Genomic DNA, 27,073 nt, shown 5'->3' on the forward strand with positions numbered 1-27,073 from the left:
GCATCAGAAAATGAAACTTACTGGAGCCTCCCAGTCACCGTGTCCATGCTGGTACCCCAAAAAGAGTGGGGACTGGTGGGCAGAGACACCCTTCTGTGGCTTCAGTGGGGGAAATGATTAGGGTCAGCCCAGCTGCCGCTGCTCCACCCCAAATCCAGCAGCATTTTGGGCACGGTGCGGCCCCCACTGGCTTCATCTCCTTGATGCAGGGCACTTCGCTTGCGTGCAGCACCCTGCCACGTTGTGTTGGAGGTGCATGGCACAGAAGAGCTGTCTGGGCAGCGGGAGAGAGGATTTTCTGAATAGGATTGTGATTGATGGAGAAACACAGCCCAGCTGCCGAGGAGGTGATAGAAGCCAGGCTCCAGCATCCCTGACGTCTTTAAAGCTGGCATCGCTCAGAGGATGCAGGATGGGGAGGGGGCTCTGTGCCACAGGCACAGCCATCACAAGCACCTGCTGAAAGGGGGTTTGCTCATGTTCCTGAACCTCATCCCAGCAAGGGCTGGGTTCCCCAACCCGAGTTACTCCTGGATAGCTGCTCCCCGCGTGCTGCTGTGCTCATGCTGATCCTTGGTTTCCTTTTTCCTTTTGCTTTCCTCTCTCCCCAGTTTAAATCTCTCCTCCCCTGTTAGCAGGCAGGAGCTGCACGCTCTTTCAGCCTTGTTTTGCTGAATTTATCCAGCCAGGCTCATGGCACGAAGTGCCCTCCTCGTGCTGCGGGGGCTCCGTGCGGGGCTGGATTTATTGTCCCTGGGCAGAAGCAGACACCGTGTCCCAGCAAGGTCACGCCAGCACCTGGTGCTCCAGCCATGAATCCTTCCTCATTTCTGACGGAAACATCTTTCCTGGTGTGTCCTCGGACCACTATGTCTGGTTTAGGCTGTTATTTTCAGCTCAGCTGACGTATCCTGGTCTTTCAGCCCCTCTGCTCTTCCAGATCTCTTTCTCCATGCGGATAAATCCATACTCAGTCACCCAAGCAAGCTGCCTGGTTCCCAAAGGTGCTGCCTGACAGCATTTCAGACGGGCTGCTGCGATTCAGCACACCTCAAAGATAGGATCCTGGGTCTGAAGAGGCCAAAACCCCCAAATCCTGCCCCAATGCCCCCACAGCTGCAGCCCTTGGCACAACGTCCCCACATCCCCATCCTGCTCCGCAGCGCTCGCCCAGGCTCAGCTCATTTCCAGGCTCTTCCCCTGACCTCCCACTGTTTTCCTTTCGGGTGCCAGCTCCAGGCCTGATCCTGCACGACAAGGACAGCTGATGCCTTGGGGCTGGCACAGCCAAACCCCGCGGGGGGCTCGCAGCTGGCCCCTGATGACAGAGTTACCTTCCCTGCAGCTGCCAGCAGCCCTGAGCACATCGTGTCCTTCGCAGGATGAACACCAAAGCTGTGCTTGCACAAAAGGAGGGGACACCGGGAGAAAACTGGGGGTTGCCAAAGTGCTCGGCAGGATTGGGGTGATTAACTGAGCCCCAGGGAGCGCAGCAGGCAGGAGCGAGGAGGGGACAGTTCCTGCACATGGGTGCTAAGCAAGGACAAGGCAGCGGGTCTGTGAGGGTGGGAGCAATGCAGGGAGGCTGCACAGGGCACTAGGAAGGTGTCATCTGGTTTCTGTGCTACAGGGAGCATCCCACATGGAGCAGAAAAGCAGACTTGTAGGAGCATGGGATCTGCTCCTAGGGCTGCTGAAGCAAAGGGAGGGGAAAGATTCAAGGATCCAAGCAAGAGACCAGCCCCCAGAGAGCGGCTGAGCATCTTTAAGCACATCTCCAATGCATCCTGCATCAGTGCCCTCTGCATCCTGCCCGGGGCAGGGAAGCTGTGCAGCCAACAGCGAGTCCCACCAGGGCTTCGAGACCTCCCGGTGCAAAACAGACGGAAGCAGCGAGGAAATCTGCCCGAGCAGCACATTTTTTTGCAGCAGCAGCAATCAGGAGAGGCGCGAGCACGTGGGCAGCTTCCTGGTGGGACAATTCCTGTGCATGCAGCCGGCACACCGGAGCTGGACCTGCAAACGCTGAAGGTCAAACACATTCCCAGTCCTGGAGGTTTCAGCAGCAGGAAGAGCAGAGCTGCCACAAAGGGAAGCTGTCCTGGATGGCCGAGCTGCCCTAGGAGCTGCTGGCACTGCCGACAGGGCTCTTGCTTCAGGCTTTAAGCCTCTAACATTTTCCAAAATGCTCAGATCTCATCTGTTAAACGAGGCAAGGCTTCAGGAGTTTGCATCTTGTGTAGAAGCTGCAGGTGGAGGCCAGGAGCCATCGCGATGCTGTCAAAGGTTTCTCTTAATTTCCCCACCGGTGTTTGTACCTGCGGAACTGCAGCCAGCCCAGCCAAGCTACAATCCCAAGAAATAAACAAGTGTGGGCTCACTCTTGGTAGATACAGAGCAGATTTACCACCAAATTACTCGGGTTTCATGTCAACATTTTTCCATCTGTGCCAATGACTCGAGCTCACGATGTTGTAAAATGTGCTTAAGAGCAAGTCGCCTCTTACGGGAAAGCTGTGACTCTGATCTTTTACTCATCTTGGAACATTTCATTTATTAAGTGTGATCCCCGGAGTGGATTTCCATGGAGTATTCATGCAGATTTCTACAAAGGATTTGGGGTTGCAAGTATTTTGGATAATGCTGTGGGTGCCATTCAGTACCCTGAGCCCCACCTTCTCTTACTCGTGCATCTCAGTCGTGCTCCGGGCTGCCTCGGTCCAGCACAGAGGTAGCCCAGGATTTACTGGCAGCTGATGCCCAAACCCACAAGTGTCCCATGCAAGGAGGCTCCAACACTCTGCAGAGCCTGCTGCCGGCCAGACCCACCTGATTCCCTCACCCAATGCCCTGCTGCTAATTGGAAACCTAACGAGGCAGGTGGAGAACACAGCCAGGAGCTGGGAGGTTGTGTGGGAAAAGCAGAAAGGGGAAGAAATTAAATTAAGGTGCTCTTTTTGTTTGTTTGTGTTTTATTTTATTTTATTTTATTTTATTTTATTTTATTTTATTTTATTTTATTTTATTTTATTTTATTTTATTTTATTTTATTATCTGGGCTGATCAGTTTGGCAGCACTGGTGCTGCAGTCATGGCTAGGTGAGTTCATGCATCCGCTTTGGAGTGCAAGCACCCAGAAGTCCCCCTTGCTCACCCTCCTTGCAGTGTTTTGTGGTTGAAATCTCCTTGGGGTGATGTTGATGTGCTGTCAGGCACTCACCCAGCTCTTGGGACAATGCTGAGCAATGTAAAGAATTAGTTACAAAAAAAAAATAAAGGCAATGCGTTGTTTCATCGCATCTTTTCATTTATGTCTTTTCATTTCGTTTCATTTATGTCTTGGATCCACGCAGCAGGTTCAGCAGCTGTTGGTTTAAATGGGATATTTGTAGGGTTTGGTGATTTCGCTGCAGCACCGTGAGTACCACGCTGAATCTTCCCAATGAGAATTTGGGTGGTCAGAGCTGGCCTCTCACCCACCAAGCCCACAGCTTGCTCAAGGCCAGGCTTGGGCAGGACAGAAGCAAGGGCAGTGACCCACTGTCAGCTCCGCTGCCCGAACCTGGAGCTTTGAACACAAATTTATCGCAAATCAGTGTTTCAAAGCAATGCCACAACACGCTGCACAAGTGTCTGCAGCCAGCAAGAAAATGCAAATTGCATCAAGCGCCTTCAGGAAACAGCATCAGCTGCACACCCACTGAACCCACTTGGTCTGCAGCAGTGTCACCACAAAACGCCCTCAGCTCTGCACTTTTTGGGGTAGCATTTGGAGGGGCAGGGATGGTAGCCCTGATTTTCATTAATCTTTATTAAACCGCAGATGGACAGGACCAGATTCTTCCTTGCCTTGCAAACCATGTCTTGTTTATCAGCTGAAAAAGGTGGCAGCAACCTGTGTGCACACATGCACAATTTGCCCAAATCAGTGCCGTTTTGCTTTTGCTTTTCACTAAAGTAACTTGCAAAAGAGCAGTGCACCGGGTTTACCCTGCAGCTCCCCGCAAATGCAAAGCCAGAGGAAACCAAAGGAGAATGAAGCAGCAGAGAGCAGGATCCCAGAGCCTGCAGGGGTTCTGCTCTCCCCCTGGTTTTGCAAGTAACCAGCAAAAAAACAGTCCCAGGGTTTTTACACCAGCACAAAGAGTTTGGCCTTATTTTTTGTTGGTGTTGGTGTTTTTTTTTTTTTGGTTGTTTTTGTTGTTGTTTGAGGAGCAGTGTGGTGTTTTCCAGAGGCCGCTTTAAAATATTTTACCGCTGATTAACGTTCTTGGACGGTGGCCTTTCAATCTGTTTCCTGCCTCAATTTACTGAGCACTTATTGCAATAAATTAAATAAATAAATAACGTGACCACGGAGAAAATGGCCGCACTAATCACCTCAAATTAAACTGCGCTTACCCCAAGTTAGTGCAGATTTGGACCAAATTACAGGGCTGGATTAACTTGAGACTCGTTAACTCCCAGCTCCATTGGGGTAGATGTAAACTGCAGGATTCTGCTCCCAGGTGTGGCTGCGCTTTGTGTGCTGGGGCAGCTGCCTGGGGGGCACCCGCTGGGAAAGGGGCCTGGGGTCCTGGGGGTGCATGCATGGGGGTGTGCATGGTCTGGGGGTGCACACACTCGGGTGTCCCGTGTGCACAGTCCCTTTCTATGCATGCATGCCGCAGAGCATTTGGTGTGCACGGTCCTGGTCCATGCATGCACTGGGGTGTCCTGTGTGCACGATCCATGGGGGTGCACACACCAGGGGGTCCTGTGTGCACAGTCCCTTTCTATGCATGCATGCTGCAGAGCACTTGGTGTGCACAGTCCTGGTCCATGCACACACCAGGGGGTCCTGTGTGCACAGTCCCAGCTTATGCATGCACACACTGGGGTGGTTGGGGTGCGTGGTTCTGGGGGGTGCTTGCACCGGGGTGTTCCACGTGCACAGTGCTGTCTGTGCATGCATGCAGCTGGGCATCCCATGTGCAGTCCTGGTCCTTGCATGCACTGGTGTGCCTGGTGTGCATGGTTTAGGGGGTGTCCATGTGCACAGCCCCAGTCTGTGCATGCAGTGGGGTGCCTGGGGTGCATGATCCCAGGAGGTGCATGCACCGGGGGTGTCCTGTGTGCACCATCCTGTCCATGCATGCACGAACGCGGGTATCCCGTGTGCATGGTGCACACACCGTGCAAACCCATGTGCATGGTCCTGATCCCACGTGCACAGCCCCAATGCAACTGTGCACGGTCCTGGGGGGGGCTGCATGCACCGCGGGTGTTCCGTGTGCACGGTCCCGCTCTGTGCATGCAGGGGGGCGTGCAGGGTGCGGGGTGCACGGTCCCGGTGGGTGCATGCACAGGGGGTGCATTGGGTGCACTGGGTGCCCCCAGCCCCGCGCGCTCCCCGCCGCCCTCCCCGCGCCTGCGCCCTGCGCCCCTCCCTTAGCCCCGCCCCCTCCCTTAGCCCCGCCCCCTCCCCCTTGGCCCCGCCCCCGGCCCCGCCCCGCGCGGAGCACTGTGGGACACAAACACGGCGCCCCGCGCCCCGCGCCCCCTCCTCCCCCTCCCTCCCTCCTCGCGCCCAGCCCCGCGCGCGCCGCCGCCCCCCCCCCTCCTCGCTCCCCCCCCCCCCCTCCCCTCCCCGCCTGAGGGGGAGGCGGCGGCGGCGGCGCCTTCCTCCCGCCCCCCCCCCTCCTCCTCCTCCTCCTCCTCATCTTCCTCCTCCTCCTCCTCCTCCTGCCGCCGCCGCCGCCCCGCCATGGCCCTGCCGCGGTAGGGGGCTCGGCCTCCTCCCGGGCCCCGCAGGTAACGGGGGGGGGAACGGGGGTGATGAGGGAGGGGGTGGGGGGGGGGGAACGGGAGGTGAGGGGGGGGGGGGAACCAACGGGCGCCGGGGGAGGGCTTTGGCTGCTGCACCGCGGGTCCGCCCCCGGCAGCGCCCCCCCGCAGCGCCGCGTGGGGAAGGGGGGGGGGGATAAAAACAAGGGGGGGGGCAGCGCCTGGTATGGACCCTGCTGGGCCCCCCCCCGGCCTGACACAGCCCCCTGTGCCCCCACAGCACCCTCAGAGCACCCGGTGCCCCCCCCGGGTCTTTAGGAGCCCCCTCAACCCCCTGTGCCCCCCTCCCAGGCCTGTGGGGTCCCCTTGTCCCCCCCCCGTGCCCCCCACAGCTCTGTCAGAGCCCCCCCGTTTCCCGCCTCCCAGCTCTGCTAAAATCCTCCCCCTCGTCCCCTCCTCCGGGCCTGTTGAGACCCCCCCGGGGCAAGCAGCAGCTGGGGAAGTTGTGCCTCCTGCTGCTGCTTCCATTTATTTATTTATTTCATTTATTTATTTATGTATTTATTTATTTATTTCCGCCCCCCCACCGCGTGTGTTTATGTAGGAAGGGGACCCCCCCGAGCTGCAAGGCAGAGCCCCGTGTCCTGGCATTGCCCCCCCCCCCCTTGCAGCACCCCCAGCCCCTCTGCCCACCCGTTGGGGTCTCCCCTGCCTCCCCGCTCCCCCTCCGCCTCTCCCCGGTTATTTTGGCTCCGGCCTGCCCTGCGCAGACACAAACACCGGCACCGGCACATGCAGGAGCTGGGGGGTTCACGCCACGCTCCCGGCTCACCAAGAGCTGTCGCCTCCTTGCCTATAGGCACCCACCCCAAGCAGGGCACCGCTGCCCGCCCGAGTGCCTCGATGCTCTTTCCATACGCAGGTTGTGCTGGGGAATGCCTCCGTGCTTGACCGCCGCAGCCCGCTCAAGCGCAGGCACCCCAGGAGGCTTCTCGCTGCCTGCAGAAAGCTGCTGAGGCTCTCCAGGCAAATAGGCAGGCACGGATCTCCCAGCAAAGCAAAGAGACAGCCCTGCTGAGCGCGTTGTACCTGCTGGCGAGGGAGGGTCTGTCTCCAGGGCCTTGTGCAACGGGTGTCGCATCGCCTGGCTACCAAAGGCTGCTGGCACATCCCGTGTCGTGCCTGTTTGCACACACCAGGAGAGGAACAGGCAGCGTTTCGCAGGTAGCCTTCGGGATGCGGGTGTTTGTTCCACATGCTCCCAGACAGCAGGTTTCCCCGTGTGTCCTTCCATGTCTCCTGTGTCCCCGCAGACACCCGGCGGCAGCTGTTTTGGCGCCTGCCCCCGGAGCGTAGCACTTCCTCGCTACACGTGCCAGAGGGGTCACCTGTTCTTACCCTGCACTTCATGGCTGCCCTGGGTTTTCTTTTCCATTTACTCTCCCAGAGGCCGCTTGGAAGCAGTCTGTGTGCTTCCCGGGGGTCTGCAGATCCCAAGCTGGAAACCTCTGGTCTGAAATTCATCGGATTTCTCTTTTCAAGTGATACCTGTAGTTTGAAAGTTGCCTGATCTTGTCAGCCTCCCGTTCTCATCCAGCTCAGAACCTTTCTCGCATGTTTCTAGAAGTCTCCTGCTTTCATTATTCTCCTCACACCACATCCTAGGTTTGCCCTACCCACGTGGGAAACTTCTCAGCTTTCCCACTTAGGTGCTTGCCCTTGCTTTTTCTCTGTGCTTCTCCCACCTGGCATGGCACTTTCCCTTTTTCCTTGTATTTTAATTTTGTTTGCCCTTTGGGTGCCTGGTACTCTTAGCTTTTATTTAGGTGGAGGAGTTTCCCCCCTGAGGTGCTTTCTGGTTTTGAGCTGCAGGTCACGCTCGTGGTACTGCTCTGCAAACCCTGCGAGGTGGCACCGGGTAGGGATGATGTTGCTTTGGAGGCTCACAGGCTGGTGTCCCGGAGTCTTGCAGGGCATCCCAGATGTGCTGTGCCTTTCTTCTGCCCCTGAGCTCTCTTCGTGCAGCTCGATGTCCGTGCGTAACGCGGATCCGAGGCCTGATGCGCCTGGAGACCTTGCCTGGGTTTAAGTGCTCCTGTTTATGAAGATAGAGCTGAACAAGTGTTAGCCTGCGAGCCGAGATGCAGCTCTACCAACGTAAATACTCCCATTGATGTAAAGCTGTTTATACCAGAAACTGGTTATAATGCTGTAAGTGCGTCTCCCGAGGGACTCCTTCTATTTAAACAGCTGGTTTTAATCTGAGGCTTTAATTGGTGCGAACACTCCGAGCAGTCCCTTTCCAGGGGAAGGGAATTTCCAGCCCTCCTTCAGCCTCCCCAGGTGGATGCTGCGCGGATGCTAGCTCGCGAGGAGGGGAGGCTCGCTCCTGCTTTCCCACCCAGGAGCCTTCCCACTGGTTTTGTTTACAGGGTGAGAGAACTCTTCTTTTTGTGACTGGGAGCTTTGGGGGGCGAGGGTCTCTGTGTAATTCTTCTGTAATACGTAACAGAAGTAGTCGGCAAGTGAAACTGAATCCTTGCCATGTTTGTTGCAACAGGAGGTTAATCATAAACTCTGGCAACTTTTTAAAGGGGTGGTTTCGTTCTGTGGTGTCTGTTGCAAATGCGTGCTGCTCCGAGGGGCTGGTCAGCTGTTTGCCAAGAGGATCAAAAGCAAGTCCAGCTTCCCCTGCGTGTGAAGCTGAACAAGTGGCCCGGCATTATTTTTGGTTGAACCCCGTGACCCATTTGAAGGAGGCTCTTTCTTTTTGTGTCCTTAATGGCAGTGTGATGTCTGCTGTAAGGTGAGGTTGCACAAACACCGCTCACCTGTCACTGATAAGGAGACCTCGGGTCCTTTGCCCTCGTGTTGGTTCCTTCTCATCTGGTGCTTCGCTGCTGCTGTCTGTTGCATCCGATAAACTTTATTTTTCAATGATCTTTGGGGATGTTTATTTCTGTAACAAGATGCAGTGATATGTGTAACTTCGCTTTTTTTTTTGGCGTCGTAATTCACTGCTTAAACAAGAAGAAAACCACACTGACAAATCGGCGAGCGACGCTTGTGCAGGTACGTGACGAGGAAGGAGATGTCCCTTGACGTAGCAGGGATTGTCTGTTGACATACATCTCTCCTGCCTGGTTAGAAGTAGGTTATCCCTGCTCAAATTATGCAACTGTGCAGACAGCCAGACTTCAGGAATTCCAAATACTTCAACGTGTCAAGTGCTGACTCCGAAATTAAATGCTACGGTCGCAGGGCGCGTTGAGTCTGTCGCTGGCAATGTGACATCAGTCTCAGAATTGTGCAGCTGAAAAGGGGCAGCAGCTCGATTACCTGGTGCTCTGACAAAGGAACAGAGCCGGGTAGGAAATGTGCCTTCACCTGTAGCAGCGCTTTGGTAGCAGGCCATTACTGTTTCAGCAGTATTAAGCAGCAAAAAAGCCCTGAAAACTGGTTTATGCAAGAAGTTGAAGCTCCGCGCTTTGCGGTTGCTGCTGTTGCCTTGGAAGATGCAGTTTTTAGCAAATAGATCTAATTAAATAGTTGTGTACTTACTGCTAAGTAAACACGGGAGTCCATTACTCTTAACTTCCTTTGGAGGTCACATTGATTCTTCTAATGGTTTCACGGGATGAAAACAAATGTCTGGTGCTGCTTGCAGAAGGTGCACAAATGAAATGGTGGTGGTAGGGAGCGAGCTGCAGACCTGGGAAAATGGCATTCACGTGTGTGATGGGGAGGGAGGAGTTGGGAAGGCCGGGAATTTAATTTAGTTCTTTATTTCCATTTAATCAATTTAAGGAAGTGACTTAAACCACGCTTTATTTGGAGACAGCGTGTTTTTAATATATTCCAATTTAGAGCCGGGGAAATAATGATTTCAGACAAACAGGTTTATCAGAGTGCGAGAGGGCTGGGATAATAAGGGCTGCAGAATGCGCGCAGCTCAGCGTGCGGTCGGTGACAGTGGCCAGAAGTAAATCATTAGGGGGAAAGTAGCAGAGCAGACGGAGGTGGCATAGTAATCATCCCTCAGCGCGTCTACCAGCGGCAGGGGATTTAGAGATGGCCTGAGCAGGACATCCTTGCGTTGCAGACAACCTGTTTAGTTGTGCCTCTTGGACCCGTCATCCGTGGATTTGCCTAAACCTTTCGAGCAGTTCGTCCCTTCAGCTTCTGCAGTGTGCTGTGCAGTGAATTCCACAAATTGTGCGAAAATATATTTCCCGTTGTGTTTTTTTTAAACCCGGTGCATGGTAATTTCATTGAGTGCTGCCTAGTTTCTGTAGCAGGAGAAAGAATAAAGAATCTTTTTGCCAGTCACCTTCTCATTTGCAATTGTATAGATCTGTGTTCTCAGTTTTCTCTTTGTTCCCCCCCAGCTGAATTGTCCCAGGCTATTTAGTACCTCTGTCTGCAGAGGCTGTTCTACATCACCTTTTTTTTTTTCCTTTGAGGTCTGCCACGTTGTTTTGAGGTGATTCAACCACAACATTTGTTTGCCTGCTCTACCCAAGAAGGTTGAATAAAGGCAGCTTTTTCCAGAGCACTGAGAGGCTTTCTCATAAAGGGCATTTTGTAGCTCATCAGTGCTAATGTTATAAACGTTTGCAGTGCGGTGTTTTACGTTCAGAAGTACAACTGAACATGGTCATTGTGCTGTGTTGCTGGAGGTGCAGTTAGGGATACTCGAGAAGATGTTGGTTTATAAGTTTAATTACAGGTGGCACAGTGCATTTGGATATTACTAAGAGTACCTTATGAAAAAAGTGAATTTATGGTGGGTACTTGCCACAGGTGAGTCTTTTGCTGGGTCCTACAGAGATCCAAAAGTCCTGGAGATGCCTGGTGGTTATGGTGTGAGTTGGTCCCACGTTAGGGGTGGACATTTACGTGGTGTTGGAGTGCTGCAGGTCCAGCAGCTTCTGAAGTTTTCTTTCAGCTTTTGTTGTTTGTTTTTTTGTTGTTCTCTTTAGTGGCTCTATACCCATGGTAAGAAAGATTGTACTCCAAGAGGTTTCTGTGCGATGTTAATAAAGATGCTGGAGGCTTAAAAAAAAAAACAGCCAATGGATGAAAACAAAATCCACAAAACTCTTTATTCCCAGCCCGAGCCACGCGGTTGGCTCTCCCAGCCCAGGTTTGGCCATACAAGGCAAGAAAGCGAGAGAGCCTGCGTTGCCGCTGCTCACCTGACAGCAGCTTTGTGGGTAAACACCAGGATTTTGGGTTTTCAGGGCCAGGAAGAACTCCTTTTAGGCATTTAATTTTACCTGCATAATTGAGTCATTAGGAAAATAAAGGGTACACACAGTGCTAAGAGGGCGATGACACAACCGCATTCCTGCCTTGCTCCAACTTGTTGGGGATTCTTTATAGCCGCTTCCGTCTGAGAGGCGGCTGCTTGTTGCCGTGTCTGTGACACCCCGACTAGCTGGCCCTGGGCCACGCCGTCTGGGTCGGCGATGCCTTTTTGCTTCTCGAGATTGTGCCCGACGTGTGGCTGCGCCTTGATCTCTCTCCCCTTTGCTCTTTCCGCAGGTTCTCCGTGGCGTTGCTTGTCAGCGCAGGCTTCTTGTACTTCTGGCAGGAACGGGGCTAGCGCGCTTCGGGGAGGGTTGAGATTTGCATTCTGCCTCAGAAAAATTAATTTATTACAGTTAATGTGTATTTCATTAAGGTGTAATGCTTCCTTGCTAATCCGAAATTGAAGTCGGGGAAGGAAAGCTGTCATTTCTTGTAATAAAACTGAGTACTTCAAACAACAAATCAGTTGACAGGTAAGCTTTGTGCTGAACCAGTAAAAACTAGCACTTAGCCAAATTTGGCTGTCACAAACCTAATGATTGTGATGTGCAGTTACAGTCGTTTGTTTCTGCAAAATGAGGCGACAGCTTTGTCATTTGCAAGTGACAAAAATTAAAGCCTCGCACACAGTCAGGTAGGAGGCAGTGCTTGGGGGTGACAGCACCGGGCTGGGGAGAGGAGGGATTCCTCAGCTCCCAAAATTGTGTTGCTGCTGGCGGCTCTCGGGGCGTAACGCACCCAGGTTTTGTCCTGGAGGAACAGAAGAGATGGTTTGCTTTCCAAGGGTGGTTTTTGCTGTGCCATCAATTAAAGCGATGTCTGAAATCGACTCTCTTCTGTCTGAAACATGCCTCGTGTGCCCTCTTTTCTCCTCAAAGTCATGTAGTAAGGCTTGGCAGTGCTCTGTAAGGAGGCGTACACGTGTGTGAAGAAGCACAGAGGTTTTTGGTTCACCTTTTGACTCTTCCATGGATCTAATGCAGTAGAGCTACCAAGAAAGTCTTAAAATATAATAGTTTGGCATGAGGATACAAAGCCCATGCCATTTTTCTCCCCGCTTCTTTCCCATGGCACCCTCAAAAAGGGCTTGGGGTTTTTGGTAGTAATTTGGGAGGGAGACTGGGGTGAGCAGACTTTGTGATGTGCGTTGTTCCAAAGTTTGTTGAGATGCTTGCAGAGCTTCAGAGAGCAAAGACTGCGATGCTGTGGATAGCCGTGGTACAACAAGAAAAATTATCTGTCTGGAATTAGAATTAGTTTAGACGAGAAGGTTGCTGCCATGTGACAAATAAAAGCGCTTTATGGATTTTGGGGGGCAATTTACAGTATTTAGTAGAATTTAATGTTGGACTAGTATGTGTTCTGAGACTAGTAGCATTCCCGCAGCTCAGTCGGAAGAATTGCCTAACCCAGTGCTTCCTGCCCCAACCGCTCAGAAGTGCTCGACCTCAGGTCAGCGAGGCCGCGGGTACCGGCGGGTCTGGGTCTCAGTTCAAGCTCCTCGCTGAGACGGGGAAAACGAAGCTTGGTGCTTTGTTACACAGCATGGGAAGAGGTCGTGCTGGGGCTTGTCTACGCTGAGAAGCCAGGGACAAACTAGATCGGAGTTAGCACAGGGGAGAACTTTGAAGAAAGTGTTTAGAGCGCGTTAAAATGACGCTGTTGTGGAAAGAGTGGTTGAATTTGAATGTGTGCCTCAGGGATGTAACATCAGTCCGCTCGGTATAATCTCATTATGTTCTGGGGCTTGCCTGCATGACGATACTGCAAATTCATTTGTTGCTTTTATTCTAGGAAAACAAAACAAAACAAACAGGTTTGCTTGTGTGCTGGTGGTACGAGCATCTCCAGCACGCGCTTTCAGGGCGAACGGCTGTTAAACTCGCCATGTAAGAGTTTGGTCGTGGACTTTTTCAGAGAACTGGTGAAAAAACAGTTGCAGGGCAATGAATCTGTGATGTATCACAATACATTCCGTCTAATGAAGTTTGCACATTAATTTTTATTAAGAAAATAAATATTGCATATATAGCAAGACCTCTTAGCTGTTACTGCTCGCGTTGCTAAATGAGCCTCAGTTTTAAGTACAGCCTGAAAATGTACTTTTATGTGTTATATGGAGCACTAATGTGAGATTCCTACAATGAAAAGTTCAAAGTGCTGGAGGCTGGGGAAAGTGGCATTTATCGAGTTTGCTTATTCAACCATGTGAAAGCTATATTAGGCACATAAAGTTTATACTTTGCACTGCAGCTTCAAAAAGGCAACAAGTTAAATCTGGGTCCTTTGAAGTAGTGAATGGTAACATTCTGTTCTCTGAAAGAGCTGACTTCAAATGATCACACCAAAACTTGAAAAACTGTTGTGGCTCGTGAAGACAAGACTTGGAAAAAATAAAAAAAAAAAAAAAAGGAAAAAAAAGCAACACAGGATATGAAAATGTGTGGAGTTGCTTGCGTGTTGTTAGGGATGGAGCAGCCAGCATGTTGTACCTGGCTCCGTTCCCGAGGCTCTTCACCCGTTCTGCACCAAAATGCTGCGAGTTGCTGCTGTCCGCTCTCACCAGGAGCATCTTCAAGAGCTCAGCTGGTGCATCAGGTGTGCCATTTGTTGCAGCCAGCAAGCTTCAGTGATGTCGAAAGGTGTGGAGTCCTTTAAGAGAACATCTATCTTCTCCACGTATCTGTGTTTTAGGACACATCTCATCTGCTAGGTCTTGCGTAAAAAATACTCAGTGGCGTCAGACCAACGATTCATGTGTGGCGCACGCTCCAGTGCTGTCCTGATTATTGTAATCTCTTCTTTTAATTAGATCCTGAGATTAAGCACTGTCTTGCTGATCAGTGCACTTAATGGATGCCCTGTTGGTTCTAGCTAGTACATGTTGCTGTCTGAAATGTCTGGCTAAATCAGGTGCTGTGAGAAGACCCGAGCATAGCTTACTTTAGAGACGAGGTAAGCAGCAGACATGCAGGGAAGAAGAACGCACCAAAAAATCCTCTTGAGAACCTTTTGGGAGGCTAAAATAGATCCTGACAACCACCTGACAAAAAAATGAGGTATTAAAATAGTCTGGTTATTCTGTGGGCCTTTCAGTTAGCTGCTCAATTTAATTAAATGCTATGGAGATCTTTTCTCCAAAGTCACTTTTAACTAATTAGCTTCCAGATTGTAGCTCAACTCTATTTGTAAGTCCCTAGTATATAATGGTGGGTTTTTAATTTCATACTGCTGGATTTCCAGTGAATTTCCTTCTGTTCCTAGGACTCGAGTTATGTCATTTGTTTTTACGCTTTGTGCTGATGATACATCTAAGCCTTTTCATCAGCATTTTTTTTGAGCCTGTGTCTCTACGGAAACACTTGGAGATTATTGCTAAAACAACTCCTTATGGCACTTCACAGGTAAATTCTTTAACCTGTCATTTCAAGTACACAAATTACGTCTTTTTAACCAGCTCCTTAGCTGACTTGTAGTTTGTCTATTCATCTTGGTTTTGCTAATAATTCTGCATGTCACGTTATTCAAACATTTTAATGTAGTCCTCATCTTCTGTGGCATTTCTGTTTTTTTTTCTTCTGAAAAATGCATTACCGAGTTAGTGTGACATACTTCAGCTTCAGTAAACACAGGTGGTGTCTCATTTTCTGTTTGGTTTCTTATTTTCCGTTCTTCTTTTCTTCATATTGTTTTCTTTTAGCCAGGTTCTGCGGTTGTATACAAACACCTAATCATATATCACTGCTGATCTTTGAGAGATGAAAACATCTTTATGTTTTTAAATAACCGGAGCTTTGGCACTAAATATTTGAGAGATTGAATTAACACTGTGGTAACGTTGCCAAGCCTTCTGGCAGGTGCGTGCCACACAATAAGACAATCTTTGAACAGTCTTGCCTCTTCTCCTAGTACAGTAGCACCTTTTCTTGAAAACTAAACTATCAGATTGCATGTTTATAATCACAGAGCGGTGTCTAATGGAAACATTTTTAGATTGACTTCTAATGAAAGGAGTGGCAACATGTTTTACACACCTACAACGTGATCTTTAATCTTCAAGTTTTATCTAGACTAGGAGTTGTAGCTATGCTTTAATCTTGCTGTAGTAATCTAGCACGCTGAGTGCCCACATACAGAGCTCTCAATTGCCTGTCAGTGGTTCCCAGGGTGTTTTGGTTACAAACTTCTGTCAGCTCGCAGCTTCTCCCATCAGTCAGAAGGGTCTGCTCTTGGCCATGGCCGTTTGCAGTGCTGTGCAGATTCATTTTCATTGCCCAAAGCCAGTGGGACCGAAACCATTTAGCAGGTTGTATTTCACTGTATATGACTTGAAGTCCAACTCTGTGACACCTTCCAGAGTTAACCGATTCACAGATAAATGGGGAAATTACTATCTGCTGTGAAGCTGCCTCATGGCAGACATAAGTTTGTCAGCTGCGGAGACCAAAGCTCATTTTTCTCTTTGCCCGAGACATGAGCAGAGTGTCTCTGTAGAAATGAAAAGAAAGTCTTACAGTAAGACAAAATCCTCTTGCCAACTTGAGGTGGGTCAGGAGGAAGTCTTGTAGGCTGCTTCCTGTAGGCCACGTATACGGGATGATAAAGGACATGAATAAATCTGGAAGTGTCACTTCCACGAGGAAATGACAAGACGGAGCTGCACAAGAGTCTGTTGCAAGTGTGTGGCTGCTGGTAAGCTTAATGAGGGCCTTGGCATCTGTAATCTGTTACTTTCAGACAGATGACTTCTTAATTCTGCCAGATGCAGGGGTTGGAACAGAGCTCCTTTGAGTTTCAGGACATGTTTGGGGCTTCTGGGCAGATACAGTCTGCAAAGGATGTGCTGGAGGATGTGTCAGCCCAAATTGGTAAGTTCCATGTCGTGTTCCATTTCATCACTGGGAAATTTTCAAAGGTTTATAAAGGCAATTTTATCGACCGATCCACGTTTGTTTGGGTATTTGCATTTCCATCCTCTGCCTTGTGCTGGACTCTAATGTAGGCTCCTGATTAGGCCGTAGTAGTTCTTTCTGTCAGCCTGCATCCAGACTGCCTTTATCTAATATCTCCTGCTACATTGTTGGAATAGGGCTGCTGAATTTTTGCATTCGACTTCTTGACTTTGCAAATGAATGATCTAGAAAAAAAAAAGACATACTGTGCTTCACAGTATGTGTAGAAACAGCAACTCCTGAAAAATAATGGTTTAACTAATGGTTTATAGCCTTTTCTTTGTTAAGACCTCGTGTTACAAGAACAGCAGCTCTGTGATGTGTTTTATGTTGTTTTGAATATTCTAAATTACTTGGGATTTAAGCAATAGACATGTTCCCTTGTTTTTCATTACAGTAAACGTTGCTTTTTTCGCATATCCAGCAAACATGCTGCTTTTACACCCAGAGGCAGTCTTGTAGCGTGAGGAAGACTTTGGTCCTCTCACTCTGACTTCTGTACACTTTTTACTTGGAGCATTGTTTAGAACCAGTATCACTGAAATGTTTGGAACCAAGTAAATATATCCCGTTTATTCTTGGTTTGGATTGCTTTAACAGAAGGTATTGTGCTGTTTAGTTGTTAAATATCCATGGTGTAAAAAAAAATCTTCTGCAAAACTGGGGAAGAGACAGAATAGCAAGCTGCACCTCTTCTGGTGAACAAGGCTGAAACCGTGTAACAGGAACGAGCAGAAGCAGATTGCAAAAGCAGTGCCTTTCCCATCCCGCCTCGTGGGGAGGTTTGGTAATACGGTGTTACCCAGGTCCCTAACAAGATGCTTTGGCTTCTCTCGCAGGCCCCTTCAGTTCTGTTCAGATCAGCTCTGAGTCAAGACAGCCGTGCTAAGTGGATGCTTCTGGGAGCAGTGGCGGTTAAGGGACTGGCTCCTGGAGCTTTGACAGAGCATGGACATTGACAGAACATGGCAGGAGCATGCCCTGCTCAGCCAAAGCTTTGGAACCCGCTACCAGGCACTGAGTAAGGGTGACAAAAGAGTGTGGTGAGCAGGCCCTGGGCTCACCATGACAAAAACCGAGGAGAGAGCTGAAAATTTTCTAAAAATTATTTGTAGGAATTTGCACAGCAATGTGAGTTCTTTTGTTAGCTTCATACAAGTTGTGTATCAATTTGCTCACCGCAGAGTAAACCGCGTGTTCCAGGACATGGAGAGCTCAAGTTCAGTGCATTTGGCAGCAGCACTGGTTTCTGATCAAAGCTTACACCTTGATGCCTGTATAAACAGTTAAAGCTGAAATCCTGAAGAGGTGGATGTTTTGCTCATTTTCCCTCTTGTTTGGTAATGCACCACAAGAGTAAATTGGATGGATTAGAAACAACAGCAATTAAAGCACGGTTGCCAAAAACAGTACCTGGGTTTTGAATGATAAACTGCAAGGGTGATAAAGGAGTGGGAGCCGTGGCATCTTACACAGGAGGAGTATCAGCACTTAAGTTGAACTTGAAGCTGAAGTTCCAGTCATGCAAACCTAACACAATCTGTACTCTGCTGCCACAAGTGAGGGGAAAGGTGTCTGTTGTTACTTCAAAAATTACGTGCTCAACTTTCCTTCAAAATGTATATGTAAATGTTTTCTAATTTTATCCTCTCAGAACTGTTCTGTTGCAGCTGACCTACCATCTCAATTTACAATTAAACTGTTTTGTAGAATAAACTGCTGTTTCTGGCACCCCAGCACTGGTCTCAATGCTTTCAGCAGTTCTGAGAATTAAAATGCACCTACCAGCTTTGTGTCATGCAAGTCTACTTTTCTGTCAGCTGTGTTGTTTTTTTGCTATCCACATTAAAGATTAATGTTTTCAATAGCAGTGATAATGTGAGTCAGTGCCGTAACTGCCATCAGAGATTTTACCATGCCCTCAGACATCTTCTCTGTTCTCGTGGCATGTTACAGTTACGGCTTTTCCATTCTTATAATTTTGAGAAAACTTAAGGGATGTGTTAGGAATATGAACCAGATATTTTGTGGGCACTTGATGTTTCCAAGTAATTATTTGGGTAGAGGAGATATCAGGTGCTTTTCCTCCTTGTTCTTTGCAGATAAATACTATTTCTAGTCTGTCAGTGAACTTAGAGTAAAGGAATAATGAGTGCTTTTGCACCTGCATCTCAGTATCCTGTACTGAAGAGACTTACCTTGGTTGGTGCCAAGCAAGTAAAGTTATCATATCCTGGCACAGCTCAGGCTTTCCAGATGTGCAAATCTTTTCAGCAAATTATTGTGATGGGGTCGCAGCCTTGGTACTTAGGCTTTGTAAAACTCAGGAGTTACAGGATTTGTGAGGAGCTTAGCTGGATCCTTACTGATTTCTTGAAGATGTGGGGTTGGTGGTGGTGGTCATTGCCATAGTGTGGCTTCAGCAAGTGTTAAACAGGCCTGGGTGCATGGAGTTCATCTTTAATCTGAAAGTTATGTAGGCTGTTTACACAGGCTTGAATCAACATAGAATTATTTGTGTGCACTTAAACGTTTGAAGCAGCTGTTGACTACTGGTGTTTTAGTCCACCTCTATGAATGCAAGTTCTGAAATACCTCCTGCCACCCTCTGCGCCAGCGCCTGCTGGTATGTAGTTGAAATTTGGGAAGGTCTTTCTTTGGGAAGTCTCTGCTGGGCTTTTTTCAGAGGAAGAGGTGACTGTTTGGGAAGCAACTTTCCGCTGTAGCATCTTTGGAAAGGATTCCTTCAAAGAAAAAAGATGAAGTGGCAATATATAGGTATAAACTTCTCTGTGAATACAGAGAAGCTAAGAAATGCTTTTTATAAACGACAGTAATTGTAGATGGAGTCAATGGCCTCAAAACCTCTGGTGTGTGAGGTTGTCAAAAGTGGTGAGCCAAAACCACTCTTTTACGAAAGAAATGGCATTATCAAATTCAGCACTTGTGGAGAGTGTTCAAAAAGAAAAACATACTTTCGTCTGTGTTCTGCTGTGAAAGGGAATGTTACTGCTTACAATAAATAGATGGATTGTAGCATTTCTAGGCTTCAGCTTCGAATGTGGAATTACTCTACAAATAAAGCTCCCAGATGGAGCTTTCCAGAGTTTGGTACCTCGCTGTCAGCAATTCTCTGCTCTGAGGCCGGGCTGTGCTTCCAGCACTCCTCCAGGAGGCCGGCCAGACCTGCCGGAGAGCCCTGTCCAAGAACAGAAGCTCCCCACAGACTCCTTACAAAGGAAAACACCTCAAAATCGTCCTCTTCTATGAAGCTGGGAGGAAGAGGGCACCTGAGGAATTTCAGTGTCTTGGGGTAGTGAAGTGGGAATGGTTTGGGGGGTAAAGGCCTGGTGCCAGGCCCAGAGACCAAGGGCCGGGTCAGCCCCAGGCCTGGATGCTGGCACAGCTTTTGCAGGCTAGCAGTATCCCCTCAGACTCCATTTATAGACTGCAGCTCAGCATTTATTTCATGTTTTAACGCAACCGGTGTGTTTATGAAGTAACTAGTTTAACACTAGCTCCTTTGTGCACTTACAATTTGAAGTATGCTATCCTAGAGGAAATTGGAGTTGCAACCACTGCGTGCTTCTCTGGATGGTTCATTTCCCTGGCCTGCTCACCCACTGCAGCTAAAGGTTACAGGTTTGCATTCCTCAGATTCCAGGACACCAAAGTGAATGCTGTGCATTGACGTAATTTTGAGCAAAGGAACCTTGTGTTTGCCTTCTCCTCTCATAAATACCGCTAGGCCTGGCGATGGCAGGCTGAGTTCAAACTAGGTTTGCTGACCTAAAATGCTGTTTTAAACAAAGTTTAGAAAGCGCTGTTGAATCATTTGAAACGGGAACGGTTTGTGAGCTCCAGCCAGCAGTTTTGTCAAATGAAGCAAGGCAAGATTTGTAGTGGGAGATAGTACCTTTTAATAGGCCAGCTGGTGTTGTTGGGGGAAACAGATGTGTGTTTAGATAGACAAGTGTTTCAAGGCTGAAATAGAAACAGCAAACTTGAAGTTAAGTACACACTCAGAGCAGTTGTTCTAACTCAATTATAAACTTAATTATACTAACCAGTGAGGCACTTAGAGGGAGAAGGGGGTGCTGGTACCTGTGCAGCGGAGTGGGATGTTGGCAGATCCTGGTTTTCTACCTCCATGTCTCAGAGCAGCCAATTGCTGCCTCTCGAGCACAGAAGAAATAGAGATGAGGTGTGTTGTGAATGTTATGTTAGCAGCCTAATATTTTAGGTAAGGGTGTAGTTGGGCAGTGCTCCTAGTTCAGCCGTTGGAGACTTCCCAGTTCATGTATTTCTCCCCACAGACGGTTCCCGGGCTGCTGCCGCTGCGTATGAGATGGTGCTGTAACCAGTGGCCAAGAAGCGGTCTGAGTTATGAGTAAATTTCCCCAAAGGTAGCTGTAGTGATCCCATTTACACCATGGCTTCAAAGTTCAGTGAACGAGTGGCTGGGGAGCAGGAGGGTGTGAATTTCCTGTGCATTTTGGCACGGGAGCTAACATGGCATTTCCATACCTGGAGTCAGTTGGTTCTCGTATTCAGAGAAGTTGTCTTCATATTTTGTCAGTGTCCTCAGGCCAGGACACAGTTTAAAGGTGGGGCGGTAGTTCTGTGGTGCTAAAAATGAGTTGTAAAATGATGTTGCCAAGTCACAAACTGAATGCAAACAGTTCTCTGAGTGTGCTTCACTGACTTGTTCGAAGAAAAACCAAGACCATTCTAGGTACTTTGTTTTAAAAACACTGATTTGAGTCATAGTGCTAGTCAGGAGATGAAGAAGCAACTTTTGCGTATGTGGAACTGGCAGGTCACATAAGCCAAATTTTTCAACCATTACCATTTCTTTTCCATTTACAGGGCATAGTATAGAATTTCATATTTACTGCTTCTAAGCACAGAAGCTTGCCATATGTTTAATCATTGTCACAAAACAGCGTTTGTGAATTGATAACTTGGTAAAACTTGTTTTTTGTTAGCCTTGAAACAGTAAGAATGAGCTAAGTTGCTCTGACTACTTAAAGGTCAGGTCTACATTAGTGCTTGTAGGATTAAAAAACACCCAGACCTGAATTAATGTTCAAACTAATTGTACAAAGTCTTTGGTTCTGTAGCACTTGCCTTCAAACTGCTTTTGCCCAGGAGTGGAGAAAATTCTCTGGGAGTCCTGAAGTGCTCTTGTCTGACTTCTCACCTTGTCCTGGGATCAGCGCCTTGGCAAGGTTGTGAATTCCCACACGTTTCCAGTGTGGGAATGCACGCTGGAAAAACCATTCGCTCGAGCTGCAAGTGTCTGAGGCAAAGTTAAAAACAACTCTGATGCATGCTGAAGTGTCCCATTGAGAATATTTTAACAACTTCTGAAAGTATCTTTACATTTCCTTCTGTTTCTCTTGAACTCTGAAATACTTTTCTGTAGCGTGGGACCGGGCAAGGTGGACGTGTGTGCCCTGCTTGGAGAGAGGGGTCGTGCTGCCAGCAGCTGGGAGGGAAAAGCTGGCCCCCATTTCTTTGACACCAACCCAGGACCTGCTTACAGAACTGCTGATGGTGGTTGGCTTAAACCTGAAGGCAACATTTCCAGCTCCGACCCATTTATCATCTGATACGCCGTGATCTCCAGACCCCAAATGCTCCCGATGTATTGTGCATTTAGTTTGCTTTTGGTTCTCAATCGCTCCCGAATGTAGTACCGCATACCTGAGCATCTAACAACTGCTGTCAGGGTGTATTTAATAATTGGGTTATTGTCAGGGTAAAGCTAATAATTATATCTATCAATTATATCTAATAATTGAAAATAAGCTTAAAAAAAAGTCATTTTGAAATGTTGACAATCCAAAGACTTGAGGTGGGGTTGTAATGCCTTGGTCCTTTACTCTCTTTTATCACAAGGACTTACTGCAGCTATAAAAGTGCCCTGTGCCACTGGAAGTTTAAAAAAGAGAATTGAATGCCTTAGGACCTGTCTGAGCTTTAGCATCCCCATCTTTTCATGTGAAAAAAATACTTCCATACTGTTTAAATTATCTTCTAAAAATATTTGACAGTTTTACTACCTTATTAACTATAAATAACTGGTATTGTTTCCCCTCCCCAGCCCAGCTCTTCTGATTTTACTGAAAGCAGCATGCATATGCATACATCCTTCAGCCTGTGTAGGAGCCGCTTGTTTGAGCAGCGGTGTGTCCGAGGAACAAGGGACAAAGTCATGTTATGGAAGTGACTCGACAAAACAAGGTCCCATGTTCATGGCAGGCACTCTTCTCATGTAATAAATTCATTTAAATTTATTGCACTGCCTTCCGCTATTTTATTTTAAATTCTGTAACCAGATCAAGGTCAAGGAAGTAGAAGATGAAAGGGGAAAGGAAGCCAGAAGAGGGGAGAGGCAGGCAGGAAGGGGGAAGCAGGACAAGCAGTGCTTCAAAAGAGGGTTTGAAGGAGGTGAACAGGAGAGATCTCTCAGAGACAGGAGGGATTGTGAGCGTTACTCATTGAGATGAATGGAGAAGGAGGATTGTGATTAGTCTTCTGGGCACATAAGTATTGGGAGTATTGCTCGCCTAGGTTTTTCTTTGTTTACCATCCTATATCAGTGGTGTTTCTAAATACCAGGTACACTATTGATAGTCCTTGTGCATGTATTCATCTTTTCGCAGCCAGTTCCTGAACAGGGGTTCTGGGCTTCTGATGTGCCAAGGAACTGCTGTAGCTACTGGGAATTCAGCAGGAAGGGTATCCTAAGGCCATTTCAGAATATGCTGTTACAAGATTTTACTGCAGAGTTTTGGTCTGAGATCAATTAAATATGCTTTTCATTTGATTCATGCTGGAGAACAAACAGTCTGGATCTTCAGATGCCTCCTGAGGTCGATATGTTTTCTTTCACTGAAGAGGAGTGTTTTGCTTGCGCTTAACTTCTTCTTCTGCAGTAGTGTGAAATTTCATTTTAAATCCAAATGGACTTAGAGTTTCACTCAGCCTTTATGTGTATTAAGTCTTAGTCTCTTCTCTAGAATAAATGTTTTTCCAGTGTGAAAGGGTTTGCAGTACCAAAAGTGAAATCAGAGGACAAGAAGAAGTTGAGTGCAGATGCCTGTAGAACAGGGTAGGCTCTGACAGCTGCCATTTAAATACGTGCTAAGACTTGTGAGACTGGTGGTAAGTTGTTCCAAACTACAGCGAGCTCTGTATCTGGGAAGCTTCACATGCACAATTTGCAGGAGTGGTATGGTTCTGGGTATGTGTAAGGAAGAGGCAAAGGGTGATGTGAAGAAGCTGACTGACTCCAGGAAATAATCAGATCCAATTATGTTATTGATGTTTAACCGCCAACTTTACCAGATGATGTTTCTGTATCATGTTAATTACGTGACTCATGTAGAACACAGAAGACTTTACATGGAAGCTTGGGGGGCCATAGGAAGGTGTAACATTACAGTTTATTCTCCCTCTATGCTGGAATAATTCAGAAACAATTTGAGCAAACACTGGAAACAATTTTATATATTTTTTCTTTTGGAGATGGTCTTGACAGTGTGGGACATACGGTCCCCTCTAGTCCTTCAGGACCTTGCACAGAAAACCTGCAATTGTTACTACACGTAGGAGAGAACTGGTCCCTGAGAAGGCAGTGTGTATCTTTTGTAAGAAAAAGTTGCACTACTTGCATTATTTATCACATGTATAAAATCAATTTGTGTCTATTTGATTTAAATCCAGACTTCACTTTGAGGTTTGTAATCCACTGTGTTTTTGAAGAAATTTTCAATAACTTCTCATCCTAGTCCAAAATTATTTATTAAAAGCAGCTTTAGGCAATCAGTACCTGCACTACAGCAGTAAAGCAGAGCTATTGGCAACTATTATTTTGTGTTTACTAGCTTGAACTCTGCCCTCTGAAAATTCATGTTGTAGTTTCTCTAAAACTTCTGGTATTAAATGCCTTCTCTGGGATATTTGCCTGCTCCTGCACGCTCATAAGTGGATCCAAGAAAATGTCTATTCCACTTAAAAGAATCATTCGACAAAGTCCCACAGGCTTAAGAGCCATGAGCAATAGTTTCCTGAGCCCAGAAAATAAAAAACCGAAGTTTCTTACACAGATGATGGTTTCAAAAATGCTTTCTTTGTAGTGTTACAGGCACTTGTTTTTCTCTAAACTGTGTTGGAAATTTGTTCTGAGCGGACAATAGCAGAAATGTGGGAGATGATATTAGTGATAGACTGCAAACAATTTGGTCTGCATTTTTGAAAATTACAACTGAGTAATTGCATTTTTGTATAGTTAATCCATTGCACAGTCTGGATCCTAAAAAATAAAATAACAAACCAGGCCCTAGAGGATTCCACTGCATTTTCTTCAAGCAGGGTCTGAAGTGAAGCCACTTCGCTTTTGCTTTTTGAGATGAAAATGACAGCTCTTCTCTTTGTTTTAGGATACCTGTAATCTCTCGTATGTGGAAGGAACGCTAGCAGAAAGGTGAAAAAATGGGTGTTAAAACATTCACTCATAATTCCCCTGCTCACAGTCAGGAGATGCTTGGAAAGCTGAACATGCTTCGCAACGACGGACATTTCTGTGATATCACCATTCGCGTCCAGGACAAAATCTTCAGGGCGCACAAGGTGGTTTTGGCAGCCTGCAGCGACTTCTTCCGATCCAAACTCGTCGGCCAAGCAGAAGACGAGAGCAAGAGCGTGTTAGACCTGCACCACGTGACAGTGACTGGTTTTATACCCCTACTGGAATACGCTTACACGGCAACGCTGTCCATCAATACCGAAAACATTATTGACGTGTTGGCTGCAGCCAGCTACATGCAAATGTTCAGCGTGGCTAGCACGTGCTCGGAGTTCATGAAGTCGAGCATTTTATGGAATACGCCCAACAGCCAGCAGGAGAAGGTGCTAGATGCAGGCCAGGAGAACAGCGCAAACTGCAATTTCACTTCGCGAGACGGCAGCCTGTCTCCGGTGTCTTCGGAGTGCAGCGTGGTGGAAAGAACCATTCCCGTGTGCCGAGAGTCACGAAGAAAGCGCAAAAGTTACATCGTCATGTCTCCTGAGAGCCCCCTCAAGTGTAACACCCAAACAAGTTCCCCTCAAGTGCTGAATCCTTCAACTTCTTACCCGGAGTCCAGAAATCAGCCTGTAGACTCCTCCTTAGCTTTTCCCTGGACTTTTCCTTTTGGAATTGATCGAAGGCTTCAGTCTGAGAAGGTGAAGCAGGTGGAGAACTCTAGGACTTTGGAAATGCCTGGGCCCTCGGAGTCCAACAGAAGAATTGCAGACTACGTGACGTGTGAGAGCACGAAAGCCAGCTCGCCCCTCGTGATCGAGGAAGACGTGCGTGTCAAAGTGGAGAGGTTAAGTGATGAGGAGGTTCATGAGGAGGTATCGCAGCCTGTTAGCGCGTCCCAGAGCTCCCTGAGCGATCAGCAGACGGTCCCAGGAAGCGAGCAAGTTCAGGAAGATCTCCTGATCAGCCCACAATCTTCCTCTATAGGTATGGCCGTTTCTGGGGTTATAGATGTACAGGTGCATGCGTGTGCACTCATGATTTTACTGGAGGAAATGTGTTTGTGTTTTATTTTTGTGGAACTGCTTTTTTTTTTTCCTGTTTAATGAAATGTTTATATATAAACCCTGGTGGAGGGACAGGACTTAGAGCTATTTAAACAACTGGAACGCAGCTAAGGAAGGTAGGCCTGCTGGTAGACCTCCTGATTATTCAGAAGGGATTGATAGCCCCTTTTTACTTCTGGTTGCTTGACTGGGAAAAATAATTCTGTTTTCAGTAGTGTCAAAAGGCACGATCCCAGTTACGCTGTAACACCAAATCTGAAAGACTTATGGCTTGTAGCCACAGAGGGACAGAATGGTACTTTGCATCAGACATAAAATCTTGTATAACCATGACAGAGAGCCTTTGTAAAAAGATTTGCAAAATAAGTGGTGGAACACTGTCATCTTAATGTCCCAGACGAAGGCAAAACCACACAGTCATAATACTGAGAATCTTTCCATTTCTGTGGGGCTTGGTTCTCAAGTTGCTTCTTCAAATGCTGCCAATTGCTGAGAGAAACCTTTTCCGTAAAGGACAGTTTGAAGCCAGTTTTGGGTTTTTCTAGCAGGCTGTTGCTTATTAATAGCTAATATTTAAAGGTTGTTTTTTTTCTCTTTGCTCATAATGTATTAAATGGCTTTTAGTAAGTCAGAAGGCCGGCAATTTGCAATATTTCTAGTTTAATTACCAAAATTTTGCCCTAGTCAGCTATTTTGCCTTCAGTTAAGTGGCTTGACCTGTGTTTGGTAGAGTTTGTTTACTGAAAGATTTTTAATAAAGCCTGGTTTATTTGAAAACCATAAGAATGAAGAATGTGCTGGTCTGCTTCATTCACGTAATGTATACATGAAAGGCTACGTCAGTTAATTAAGTAAATAAACTAAAACAAAATAAATAAATGTAGCCTAGTAGCCTGCACAATTTTTTTTTCTTTGCTCAGTTATCATTTTCTTCTCTGCAGAAAGTGGGTCTGGCCATTTTAAGTTTACAGTAGATACAGTCTGTGTTGTTAAAGTATCTCGGGTAATACTCACTAAAAAGAAATGAAAATATCTTCCCTGTGTCCAGTCCTTTAGGACTTGATGTTGTTGTTTCTGTTCATCAGTTTATAGAGTTCATGTGTTGATATCATACGTCATTAATTCTTTTTCCAAGTGAAAATGTTTTATTTATCAAAGGCAATGCCATTTGCCTTTTCTGAGGAGCAGACTTAACTTAAGGACCTCTAAGTCTTTGGATGTAGTTTGCCAAAATAGTGCACAGATTAAAAACAACAGTTCGCTTGCTGGGCAGCTTCCAGGAGAAGTGGTCCTTGTTCAAACAGGTTTAAATTGACTCTGATTTTAACTCATTTTAGTAGGAACTTAGGGGAGACCTTGCCATGGCCAAATGATCGGAGGTGTAAATTACTACATCAGCATAATTGTACCATCCCAGACAAAACAGAACAAGTACAAATAAT

General features: G+C 47.4%; 1 protein-coding gene across 4 annotated transcripts in view; it reads left to right on the forward strand.

Annotated features, from left to right (window-relative positions):
- Positions 1-5,652: 5,652 nt before the first annotated feature.
- The window catches only part of ZBTB44 (zinc finger and BTB domain containing 44), a 41,410-nt gene continuing 19,989 nt past the window's right edge, over positions 5,653-27,073 (forward strand). For all 4 annotated transcript variants that reach the window (XM_068659072.1, XM_068659073.1, XM_068659074.1 and 1 more), the window contains exons 1-2: positions 5,653-5,793; positions 24,482-25,551. In XM_068659072.1, coding sequence (XP_068515173.1) covers positions 24,534-25,551 — 1,018 coding nt within the window. In that variant the 5' untranslated portion in view covers positions 5,653-5,793; positions 24,482-24,533. The remainder of the gene's footprint in view (positions 5,794-24,481; positions 25,552-27,073) is intronic.

This window comes from Anas acuta, chromosome 23, assembly GCF_963932015.1.
Source record: "Anas acuta chromosome 23, bAnaAcu1.1, whole genome shotgun sequence".
Taxonomy (NCBI): Eukaryota; Metazoa; Chordata; class Aves; order Anseriformes; family Anatidae; genus Anas; species Anas acuta.